We start from the raw sequence: 11,997 nt of genomic DNA on the forward strand, positions 1-11,997 counted from the left end.
TGAGGTCACATTATTGAAACGAACGATACCGAATTTGTAGAACTAAGATTGAAAGTCTAGAAAAGAAATATTTCCACCGAATAGAAAATACGTGTATACAGATGTTTTGCGAAGACTTGGACTGTCAACAGAGCCGAAATTCCGTGTAGCAGTAGTTGCGCGGTCTTGCGATAGATGGTGCTGGCATATGTTAGATAAGAACAGACGTATGCGTTTGAGCAGAAGGTTCCTCTCTGGTTTGAGTAAGACGGAATGATATATATTATATAATATAATGTAAAAACTAAATCAAAGATGTCGCCACTATTATCGAAATTGGAATTAAAAAAGTCTGTACTATCGACCTTGATTGAGTTGGGTAATCGGTTTAGCATCCCCTTAAGACGCTAATGCAGCCCTCTGATTGGTGACTTCTTAAGACTGTACTTAAGATGATCTTGAATATAAGATCTGACTATGAATACCAGCCTATATGTAGCACGTTTATATGAACCAAGTATTGATTTATCATCTGGAGTTGAAAAGTGGACGTATTACTCTCAGAAAAGTGGACGTATTATCCTCAGAGCTATGTAGTTTACATCCACTTTGTCAGGGGGCAATAGTGCGCGGCAACATTTTACGGTTACAGGTTTTGAGCTGACATGTCCTCTCTCAGGGAATCGATTCTGTATTTTGAAATGAGATGAAAATTCAAAAGTGAGCGAATTTACTAGAATACTGATAATTTCATTGGCCAACGCCTAGTAAATTTGCTCACTTTTGTAATTTTCATCTTGTGTGAAGATACAGAATCGACCCCCAGGAGTCTCAGGTTTTTCTTTGCTATCGATCTCTAAAAAGATTCATAGAAACGCAGCTTGTTGTGTTCCGTCACGTGATGATGTCACGTGACTGCTTAACCGAACATGGCGCCTCTGGTTGTCAGAGTGCGATGAATTTGTGGAGTTTTCTGCTATTTTTCGTCTGACAGTTGACGAAAAAATGCCCGTTGACATTAATCGATTGACGGAGGGTTGGCTAGAACTAGAAAGTGATCCAGGTATGTTGTTAACTTTGAAATGTGTCCATCAATCGTTTGTTAATGGAAATCTGATGTCCGGAGTTTAGAAAGTACTTTACGCTGTACCTAAATTCGTAGCATCAAAACTAACATATTCCACGTCTTTCAGGTCTGTTTACGTTGCTCCTGGAAGACTTTGGTGTGAAGGGCGTTCAAGTAGAGGAGATCTATGATCTGCAAAAGTCTCTGGAAGGCCCAGTCTATGGCTTCATCTTCTTATTTCGGTGGATTGAGGAACGACGATCTAGGCGAAAAGTCGTGGAACAGGATGAGAGCTTTGTCAAGGACGAGGAGATTGTTAACAATATCTTCTTTGCCCAGCAGGTCTAGCACACATAGCTTTTACTATGACAGAGCTTCTACTACTAGATTGTCAAAAACGTTCTGATTCATCCTTTGGTTTTGACATACCTAATTTATTCGAAAATAATGACATTATTCCTTAAAATAGAGACCATTTAGATCCTTAGACTTGAAGAACTCGTGATAAGTTACTCCAACTTGCTCAATCGTTGAATCATCCTTTGTGTATAAAAACTGAAGAGTGATTCAGAACTTTATTGACAACCTAGTGTATGTAAAAGATATATCCTTATAATACAATGTTATATAATTATCATAGGTTGTCCCCAACAGCTGTGCCACTCACGCACTGCTCTCAGTGCTGTTAAATTGCCCAAATATCCACCTAGGCACGACTCTGTCACGATTGAAGATGCATACCTCCGGCATGTGTCCAGAGAACAAGGGTTGGGCGATTGGCAATACGCCAGAACTAGCCTGTGCACACAACTCGCATGCAATGCCTCAGGCAAAGAGACGACAAGACAAGAACACTGGTGTTTCCACAGGTAGATTCACAGGCGAGGCTTTCCATTTTGTCAGCTACGTACCGATAAATGGTAGGCTGTTTGAGCTGGATGGCTTGAAACCCTATCCCATGGATCATGGACCGTGGAAGGAACATGAAGAATGGACGGAGCAGTTTAGACGCGTCATAACTGATCGTTTAGGCATGGCAACTGGCGAACAGTTGCAAGATATCAGATTCAATCTGATGGCCGTCGTGCCCGACAGACGTCTCGCTATTTCGCATAAATTAACGATGCTGAAGACCAACAGACAGATAGTCCTGGAGGCTTTGCAGCAGTTGATGAAATTGAGTCATCAAGATGGCAACGTCGAGAAGAATTCGCATAAAGAGATTGATCCCGATAAAGAGAAACAGTATGAGAAAAGAAACAAAACCGAGGATGAAAATGGATTGCCTAAGACGGAGATCGAAGAATCGCCCACAATTCCCACTATCAACGTTGAAAGAAATAACGATTCAGCGGTGGTTATGGATGAATCGGTCTCTGGCATCGCATCTGGAAAAACTGAATCCACGTAAATAACAATCGAGTGTTTTATTCAGATAACACACTGTTATCTCTAGTTTTACCACAATACTTTATTTGACTGATAAAGTTGAGAATAAGTAAGTGAAAATCGAGAAATATTCAATACAAATAAGCGAAGGTCACATTCTGTTAAAGCGGTGGTTGATGCTTAATAATATTTTTGCATGAATTTTACAATTTCCAGTTCAAATAAACTACACGTTGACTGTATTTGTCGGTCTTAAAAATATTATTAAGCATCAACATTCGCTTTGACCGAATATAGTCTTCGCTTATTTGTATTGATAAAATTTAAATTAATCATCGATTTTTCTGCTATAATTTCAATTTTTTTTGTACTAAATATACAATACAGAATGTTGGAAAAATATGAATATAACGCAAATAATTCTAACGATACAAATAAATCGGCGATTCTAGTGTTGAATCTCGTAGGAGAGAATATAACAATTTGAAAGTATAAACTTTGTTAGTTTTTTTTCAATTAGAAAATATTCTGATATAATATATTTTATTTATTTATAACAACATCACAAAATTGTTCGGTGCTGCAGTTTCACTATAAGCGATTTATGTTTGATTTCAGCAGAATGGAGAAAGTGGTGATGTGCGCTCTGGATTACGCCACGCCGTTACGAATTCAAACTTCACCAGCTCACAGCTCTTCGAGTACAGATACATCGTCGGAAATCGGATCGGCTTTCAACTCACCTACTCAAGGTAAAAAACAAAAAGAGAAAAGACAAGAGAAAATGTTACTTCACGGCAATCCGTCGCACAATCGTCTAGTAGTGCACACCTTCTTGCTTTGGCAAAATATCAAGGCATTTGGGCAGGTCATTCGAATTGATTTGATACCTTCGGAATCAGGCATACTGTAACAGATATAGTAATGAGAATCCGAAGCGGGATCTTTTATCTTACCAAGTTCTTGACACAATCTCTTCTCGGACTCTTCTTCGTATATTGTACTTTTGTCATTGGCATGAATATTCTCGAAGAATATTTCGTTCACAGGAAGCTTTACGTTGCTCCCGCACGTTTTCACACTTTCGACGTCGCAGATTCGCGAGTACACGTTGAAAGCCGTGTGCAGCGGACAGGAATACTCCACTACGGTAGCAGTTTTTGGCTCACATGTGTAGTACCGATAACAGTCGGTCTTATTCGGCAGACGGACGTTCCTCGTGCACGTCACGACGCTAACGGTTCGTGGCGTTAATCGATGCGCCATGTTTCTGTACTGGTTGATCGTGAGATACTGTTTGTTCCCGAAATTATCGCTAATCCTTATTATGTTGTTGTCAGAGTCCAGACTGTCGATTAGCAGCTCCAAAGCACTCTCCGTTGAAACGGTACTGTCCGTCGTCGCGACGGTATTCATCTGAGGTTCGTTACTTCCCATCATCTCAGTTGGTTCGTCATCACTGTTATGTAACTCTGTTCCTTCGGTATAGCTTTGCACGAGGTAGTTCAACGATATGTTCTGTCTTTGATTATGAGACGCAAAGATGGTGATGGTCTGCGTTGGATTTATGGTTGTAGCGTCTCTTACAGGTATCGACAAAGAACTTGATATCGCGGCTGACAGCTCCTTGTAGACACGCAATCGACTCATTAATTTATTCAGCCATTTGTAGTGATTATCCACGATGTCCTTATATTCTTGCATCAGAGACAACGATAATTGTCCTTGGCTATTCGTATACTTGTATAGATAATTCTCTTCACTGTGATACGATGCGTTTCTCACACTTTTATCGCTGTACGTCGTTTTGTCCGATTCTTCAAATTCGATCAAGGGATATGCAGTCATCGTCTCGGTCGTCGAGTCGTAAAAGTCGTCAATCACATGGGATGAGTCAACCGTTTCGGAGAATTCCAAAGGATCCTCCGTATATCCTAGATAGCTGGTATCCATTGGATTGATTAGTTCGGATATCTCATGCTTCTTCGTCACAGGAGAGTCGGTTGAAAGTATATCGCATGTCCAGATGTCACCAGGAATCACACACATCCGTAAATATGGTTGAAATACCTAAAATCGTATTTCAAACATTTGTTACCTCGATGAAAAAAAAAATGCTCATAATATCTCATAATATTTTTAAGAATTTGTCGTATTTAAATTTAGGGAGATTTTTCTGAAAAATACGTTAAATTTCTTAAGATTTTACAAATTTTCTTCAAAAATTAATGGAATGAGAAATATTACAATATATTTCAGAATTCTCTTTTATATAAAAAATTTTAGAAAAAAAATATATACTTTCTCAGAATTTCTGAAGTATTTTAATTTGTACAAAAATTTTGAGAAATTTTTTTAGAAAGTTATAAAAATCACATATAGAAATTTTGAAAAATTTGGAAGGATTCCGCCACATTAATTATATGGAAAATTAGCTCAATAATAGGTAATTTTTAAACTGTAATGCATCAAAGGTATAAAACGTCACAGATAATCTTTGCCACACCATAACTGTATTTAAAGTTTTTTGATAAAAAAGGGTGCTTTCCAGCAAAAGACAGTATAACATCATGAATCATTACATTCTTGTTGTTTGTTACTATTAAACAAAGATGAAACAATCAATCTATGTCTTGCTGAAAAGCGACGAAGATTATCCATTATTGAGGTGTCTATGTATCTTTCTTGTGTCTATGACATCTTTCGTTTACTATATATAAGTTACGTTATATGTAAAAACTAATTCATATCACACCGAGACGCAATTTCCATATAATTAGTGAAGATCTTTTATAAAAGTTCTGAAAAATTATATGAATAATTCTATGAAGAAAAACTTTTTCGTCAGAGTAACAGCGTCATTAGAATTGGAAGGTCTCTGTTTGTTTTATTTGTTAACGCCAACGTTCTCACCAAGCCTGCGTTACACTTCGCTGGAACCCACACGTAACCACCGCCAGGCAGATTCACGCAATTGTAGAAAATCGTACAACTCGTTAGGTGCGGCTTCTTTGGTTCCGGACATTTCGAGGGGCTCACCGGACAGATCAGACTACACGCGAGGAGGACTGATACGAACCGCATCCCGTACTGCAACTGTTACAGTCTGCAATTCGTGCGCGTTTGCCTTAAGACACTGTGTACTTTTCACACGCGTACATACAGTCATGCATCTCTGCGAAACGTTTTGTTTCGCACCTTCCATGTACAGTTACTTGACCCGTCTCTGTTACAAATTGCCCATCTGCTAGTTTCTAGTTCAAATAGAATTTTGGAAATGTTTTATATATGCAAAGTAGGAACAAGTATTTTGAGATCATTAGCGTTAACCTCAAGAACCTCGAATGACTAGAGCAAGATTTTTTAAATATCTTGGTATCTTTTAGCTTGGGGATGGAATTCTGGTCAGAGCAGCCCCACGTCGACGAAGGACTTCAAGAAGTTTGTGGTAATCAGAGTTGCTGGTGACGAGAAGAACGAGGCGGGTTTGAGTAGGTAGATTTATGCGATTCATACGAAATATATTCGTCGGTTTTCTAACATCGAAATGTTTCGCTTCTACGCAGGTCGTTCTCTGGGAAATATCAATATAAACGGGAAAAGATTGGTTTCCGACAGTGGTCATTTGCACAAGAAGGTCTGCCTATCGGGTGAAGTCAGAATTCCTCACGCGAGGGTGAAAACCAGCAACGGCGACACAGTCACGGAGGAGAAGAAAGTCGAGAAAATCGATCCCAAACTGTGCTCCAAGTATCCGGAATTGTTCGAGCCGCACACGTTCGCGCCCAAGGATCTCTTGGCATTGCTGAAAAATTTGGAGCACGAGATCAGCGTGTGCGAGACCAGCCTGAAGGACGAGAACGACAAAAGAAACAAGTACAAGGTTGGTCTTATGTGTGTTACAAAGCGCTTGCTATTTTTAACGGCAAAGATTGCAGCTAATAGCCATGATATCCCGTCCCATTTCTCACGATTATAGATCATAATTCATGCCTATAATTAATTGATAAGCAAAATAAAATCAAGATCAATAAATAAGTGTAAGATATAAGGTTAATAAAGAAGTAAAATATCAAATTCATTCAAAATAATAATATGTGACACGTTTCGACTATATTTACAAAGAAAAGAGTGTCCCTCCTGTTTTGATGAGTTTTTAATATATTGTAGTCTAGACTATAAAATGAGGCACGTACTTTTAGGGGATGAAACATCGGTTAGTTTCCTTTAAAGTGAATATTATCGAACTATAAAAGATGGAAAAACTTTTTCTAATAAGAGTTGATACTACTTTATGATAATGATAAAAAAATTTTCTTTAATAAAAAAATGTATTTATAAAAAGTTAATTAAAAATTTTTTCCATCTTTACAACATATTAAAAGCTCATCAAAAGAGGGACACTTCCCTGTTTCTTTTGTTAATCATCTTCAGTCATGATAAAACGAAATCGTTGAAAGATTAGACTTGACTAACTAATTGAAATATTAAAAATTAATTAAAACATGATAAATATATAAATAATGAATTGGTAATATTATCGAGCACTTTACTCTTATGGAGCTATAGAAATCGTGTAAATCTTTCAGATCGACGATTGCCGGAGAACGCACAATTACGACGAATTCATTTGCACCTTCCTCTCGATGCTTGCTCAGCAGGGAAAACTAGCGGAGTTGGTCCAGCAACATCTAACGTTAAAGAAGCACTCTTCCGTTTCGGTGAATAGGGTACACAGGTATATTTTCACGTCTGATCGATGAATATTAAATTATTTTGAATTCTCATAAAAAATTGATTAAAGTAATTATTAAGTTGATTTATTATCTTAATTTCATAAATTAATTATTTTACTGAAGTCGAATTTCAATGCATTTACAGGTCATCGAAAAAATCGGACACCCGTCAGAATTCCTCACGCAGACGTCGTGGTAGAACAAAATGTAAAAAGCGAAAGTAATTTTTAACTAGCGTAGTTTTAAAGCTTAGGGCATTCCGTCTGTTAAGAATTATTTGGATTGTTATAACGGGCATCCATGAAACACATCCTATAGAAACCACGTGATAGTTTTACAAAATCATGTAAAGAGGCCATGTATCTATAACAGAGCGATTCTATCTAAAATATACGTGAATACTTCAGAGAGTGAATTTAGAGTCCGAAACAAGAAGCAAAAAAGTCACGCGAACGTAGGGCGTTTATTCTCCGAGTTAAAATAAATTAAAATATTCAAAATGATTTTTCTATATTCATACGACTTTTTCTGCTCTCTGGCTTCAAATTTACTGTGCGGTATTGACGCTAAAAAACGCCCTGTATAATTTCTAAATATTATCTTTTCAGAATCAATGACTTATCGTTAGCTCGATATTTCTAGTTTTTTAGCAATGTATTTTTTAGACGATCATAGGACTGATTTCAACTCGAATGCTATCATTACTTTTATCACTCTGTACAAACTATTTTACAATGGCAAAGTATACATATATATATTTTTTATATTCTTTGTATAATCAGCTGTGTGGTGTTTAATTGTCTAAAGTAGATATTTATGCTTACTTTTCAGAGATATATTCTGTCCCTTTTTTCTGAATCATATTTCGTATAAAATATATACATATAACTTATTGTAAAAGCGTAACATCGCATTTCTTTTTTGCCGAATTACTGAAGAGGAGAAGAAAGGAAGTCAAAGAACCAGGAGAGGGGCTTTGTGTCAAAAACATTGAAAATATTTATTTATCGGTATTCATATACAAGTACACTACACGCGCTGTGGATATGTCCCTTAGAATCTAAATACTTACATCTCCGAGCAGCGCCGGAGAAAGGAGAACCAAGCTTATTCGATTGGTTGGAATTACGGCTGGTTTTTTTTTTAAATCGTAAATCGGACGACGGGTCATCGATCCTCGCCTCTAAGTCGCTTTACCGTTAGTATAGTGCATAGGAACTGTAGTCGAAACGCGCGCGAAACGATTTCGCGGGGGCACAATTGAGAAGAGTAGAAATGGAAGGGGGAAGAAGGGAGCGGGGCAGAAAGGGGGTAAGAGTGTCGTTCCTTCTCCGGCCGACGCTCCGGCGGTCCTCGTAACTGCTTTTTGGCAAAAAGGTGCGATTGTATATTTACAAATTGTTTGTAACGTGTCGGCTCTCTCGCGATCGCGTCGCATTATCGTGATCGTTCGAGGCGAGCGAGGCAAAAGTGCGCGAATAATCGAGATGTATTTCTGTGTGTGCGTGTGTTTGTGTGTATATGTGTGTTGTATTTGTGTGTATGCATCTGGATCTATGTATTCTCAAAAATTTTTAGAGCGAATCTCACTCTGAAGAGTGAAATGTCACTCTTAAAGATTGAAAATTGAGTCACTCCTTTTCAAGACTGGTTCAGTTTTCACTCTTTAGAGTGAGATTCCATTGCGAAGAATTTAGAGAGTGTGTTAAATCCGGAATCGTGTCGAGACCTCGTCGTTGATCGCGGAAATTGCGGGCGCTCGTTAGTTAACAATAGAAGACAACGTATTTACACGGTGCAGCATCCCCGTATCTCTCGCCGACCGCGGTCGAGAAACGCACATGACTTCGTCGTTACAAACAGGCACTCTCGGTATTTTACAGCGACGCGACTGCGATGTTGCTGGCAAACATCGTCCTTTACAGGATATCGGAGCTCAGCGACGACGATTCGGAACATTTTATTGCTATTTATGATCGTATCTGAACGTGTTAATCAACAACGTTGATCTTACGTTTGCACTTTGTGCGCTCAGTCGAGCCCCTCCTTATAGAAATGTATTATATTATAATACTGGAAGGTGTAGTGATTAATTACTTATTAAGCACTGAGAACAACGATACTTTTAGTACTCAAAATAAATAAATAATCATTATCTTTCAGTAGATATTAATTGGATTTCTGTAAAGGCCTCGACGTCGGCCGCGGAATTTACAAGCATACCGTATACAAAAAATGGAACATTCACGCCCGGGGAAGTAACGAAAAAAAAAAAAATATATATATGGGGGCAAGAGAAGATAATGACGAGATCCTGTGTGAGAGAGGATTCCTAAACGCCGCCGATCTCCCCCTTCAGTTTCCTCCTCGTCGTCGTCGCACGCTCCGCCGTATAATATAGGCGATTAATGTACAATAAATAGAGATGCCTTTTCGCTATTAAGCGGCCCTTAGGTGATCAATATTGTTGCAGAATGAGATATTGCACAATATTAGCTGCTTTCCATTTACCAAAACTCAAATAATTTGTGACGTCATAACTCAGTTGAATGCACCGTCCCTTTTCATTCTGTGATAAGTTAGAGTCAATCAAGTTTTTCATGTACAATCTGCAAGTCGTGTGTTTTACTGACAATGAATCTTGTTAACTCATATTAGTGAGGTTTATAAACTATGTTGTTATGCGATATAACTTTGTCATCGAAGTAAACAAGTAGTGACACATAACTTTAGATTCGATATCACTTGTGTGAAAATGGAAAGTAACTATTATTGATTTATGTTGAATCCGAGACTGTTTGTTTTGAATTGTTTAAAGGGTTCATAAATAATTTAGGCCTGTGTTCTTTTTAGTCGAGTTTTTTGCAGGGTTCATCTTTCCTCCCTTTTTCTCCAATGTGAAGAGAAATGGGAGAAAGACGAACCGTGCAAAAAGTTGAGCTAAAAAGAACAAAGCCATTGTACAAAATAATTGAATAATAATATTAAGCGTCTAAGGGCCGTCTTTACGGTTGCTCCCGGATTAACGTCGATTCGCGCCTCTATCGCTCTAGCGTATCACATTGGTAAAAACGTATGGTTGATCGATCGGGGGACAATGATCAGCAAAGTATCGCCGGTTCTTTCTTCACGTCGCCGACTTCGTTTCATCATCGTCGGAGATATTTTACTTTCCTCATTCTCCCCTCGCGCTTTCGGGAAAAATCACACTTTGGTTCCGATCGGTGGACTCGGTGATCTGGGCCGATAACGCGACTTCGATTTCGACCGGTCTCTCACTGTTACACAATCAATCTCTCGCACCTACGAATCGGCGACGGCATAATCGAGCACTGCACGTGCGTTACAGCTCGTTTTTCAATGATATCGAAAAATACATTAATTTGAAAAATATATATATATGCACATAGTATATATATATATATATATTTCTTGCAAGTACGCTATGTAAATATATATTACATACACCTATAGGCTCGCTTAATACTTCAATACACGCTAAATTCCGCCTTCCGAGAGGACTTTCCGCGGCGATTGTATGTACATATACATCCAAGTTAGCGTTTCTCGTCCGGCGTTTTGTAACACAGATGCATTTTCGTTTTCTTTACATATACATATATACAGACACTCGCCACTACGCCGACCGTAGCGTTTGAATAGCAAAAGTATAAAAAAAAAGAAAATAACGAATAGTCGCGCAGAGATCGCGAGAAAATCTGGTGTCGAGAGATACCGAAGAGACGTTGCCTCGCGACTTTTCGTCCGCAAGTCAAGTCCGGATTGACCAGTGTGATTCGAATTTGGCTCGAGGAAACGAAGAAGAATAAAAGAAGAAAGGGATCTACAGACTCGCGGAGCTTCGTCCAGGTTTTCGGCGCGGCTCTCGAGATGCGACGGAAAAGGCAATAAATAAAAAAAAAAAGCGAATTCGGAATGAACGCACCGGTGAACTGAATTTCTGAGGTTTCGAGCAAGGTAGACGTCGCTTCCGAAAGTTCCCGATATTTAACAACAACTGTGAAGGCGTGCAAGATCGATAAGTTCGGTAACGAAGGTTCGGTCGAGTTTTGGCGAATAAATAAATGAGAATGCGAATTAAAGCTACACCTCGAAGCTCCACCGCACGAGATCGCCAACGTGATGGCGAATAAGGAGAAAGATGACGATGATGGTGACACGATGATGCGAAGAGAAAATAAAAGGAAGGAAAAGGAAGAAGTGATCCCTGCTTCGTATGCGGGAATGAATCGTATTATGAATATCCGATGGTAGTGAGATAGCCGGTTGCGCGACCAATCATCAATCGGGGGAGAAAACTCGCGTGTGATAACGCTCCGTTTAATACAGATCGCGGTGCCTTCGTTCACCTGATCGCGCCGATTACGCTCGGCCCAACTCGTCGCGATACGTCTGCCCGAATCGACAAAGCTCTCTAGTTAACGATAATGGTAATAATAGAAGAACGATTAGCCTACAGGAGTCTTACAACATAACTTATAGCGCTACAAGGTATCGCATCGGCTCTTAACTCCTAACTCCACTTTGCTTCGGAACCCAAGAGTGCACAGAAAGAACAGTTTTACTGAAGGATCTAAAAGTTTAGCTAAATATAGATCTGAAAAAATCATTTTGTTGAACTATTAAATTAATCATGTATACTGAGGGAAAAATGTACGAAATTTTAATATATATTTATTTAAATAGTGCCAACTGAACATTTACTTACAGTAAATAAACATTTAATCAATAAAAAAAGATTACTAAATCAAATGGTTCTTGTATCATAAATAAATATATCTTTATATTTAATAAATATTTCGTTGG

The 11,997-nt window shown here is 38.5% G+C and overlaps 2 protein-coding genes across 3 annotated transcripts; one reads left to right on the top strand and one right to left on the bottom strand.

Moving 5' to 3' along the window:
- The first annotated feature begins 908 nt into the window (after positions 1–908).
- calypso (ubiquitin carboxyl-terminal hydrolase calypso) lies at positions 909–8,048 on the top strand. Of its 2 annotated transcripts, none has more exons than XM_018522449.1 (8): positions 909–1,042; positions 1,173–1,387; positions 1,686–2,452; positions 3,053–3,186; positions 5,821–5,925; positions 6,001–6,317; positions 7,024–7,172; positions 7,316–8,048. In XM_018522449.1, the coding sequence occupies exons 1-8, from the start codon at positions 985–987 to the stop codon at positions 7,392–7,394; spliced, it is 1,824 nt and encodes a 607-aa protein (XP_018377951.1). In that variant the 5' UTR covers positions 909–984; the 3' UTR covers positions 7,395–8,048. The 2 variants fall into 2 exon arrangements, with proteins under 2 accessions (XP_018377951.1, XP_018377952.1); XM_018522450.1 differs by having other exon boundaries at positions 3,056–3,186.
- Positions 3,202–5,593, bottom strand: LOC108770742 (uncharacterized). The gene is made up of 2 exons (XM_018522451.1): positions 5,348–5,593; positions 3,202–4,504 (listed from the first exon to the last, which is right to left on the bottom strand). Exons 1-2 carry the CDS (start codon positions 5,516–5,518, stop codon positions 3,227–3,229), a joined length of 1,449 nt encoding a protein of 482 aa, XP_018377953.1. The 5' UTR covers positions 5,519–5,593; the 3' UTR covers positions 3,202–3,226.
- Positions 8,049–11,997: the final 3,949 nt, after the last annotated feature.

Source organism: Trachymyrmex cornetzi, unplaced genomic scaffold, assembly GCF_001594075.2.
Source record: "Trachymyrmex cornetzi isolate Tcor2-1 unplaced genomic scaffold, Tcor1.1 scaffold131, whole genome shotgun sequence".
Taxonomy (NCBI): Eukaryota; Metazoa; Arthropoda; class Insecta; order Hymenoptera; family Formicidae; genus Trachymyrmex; species Trachymyrmex cornetzi.

Coding starts and splice junctions, on each gene's coding strand:
- LOC108770742 (XM_018522451.1), bottom strand. CDS start 5,518: ATGCGGTTCGTATCAGTCCTCCTCGCGTGTAGTCTGATCTGTCCGGTG. Junction 4,505..5,347: donor CGAAGTGTAACGCAGGCTTG/GTGAGAACGTTG, acceptor ATACGATTTTAG/GTATTTCAACCATATTTACG.
- calypso (XM_018522449.1), top strand. CDS start 985: ATGCCCGTTGACATTAATCGATTGACGGAGGGTTGGCTAGAACTAGAA. Junction 3,187..5,820: donor TTTCAACTCACCTACTCAAG/GTAAAAAACAAA, acceptor GGTATCTTTTAG/CTTGGGGATGGAATTCTGGT. Junction 7,173..7,315: donor TCGGTGAATAGGGTACACAG/GTATATTTTCAC, acceptor ATGCATTTACAG/GTCATCGAAAAAATCGGACA.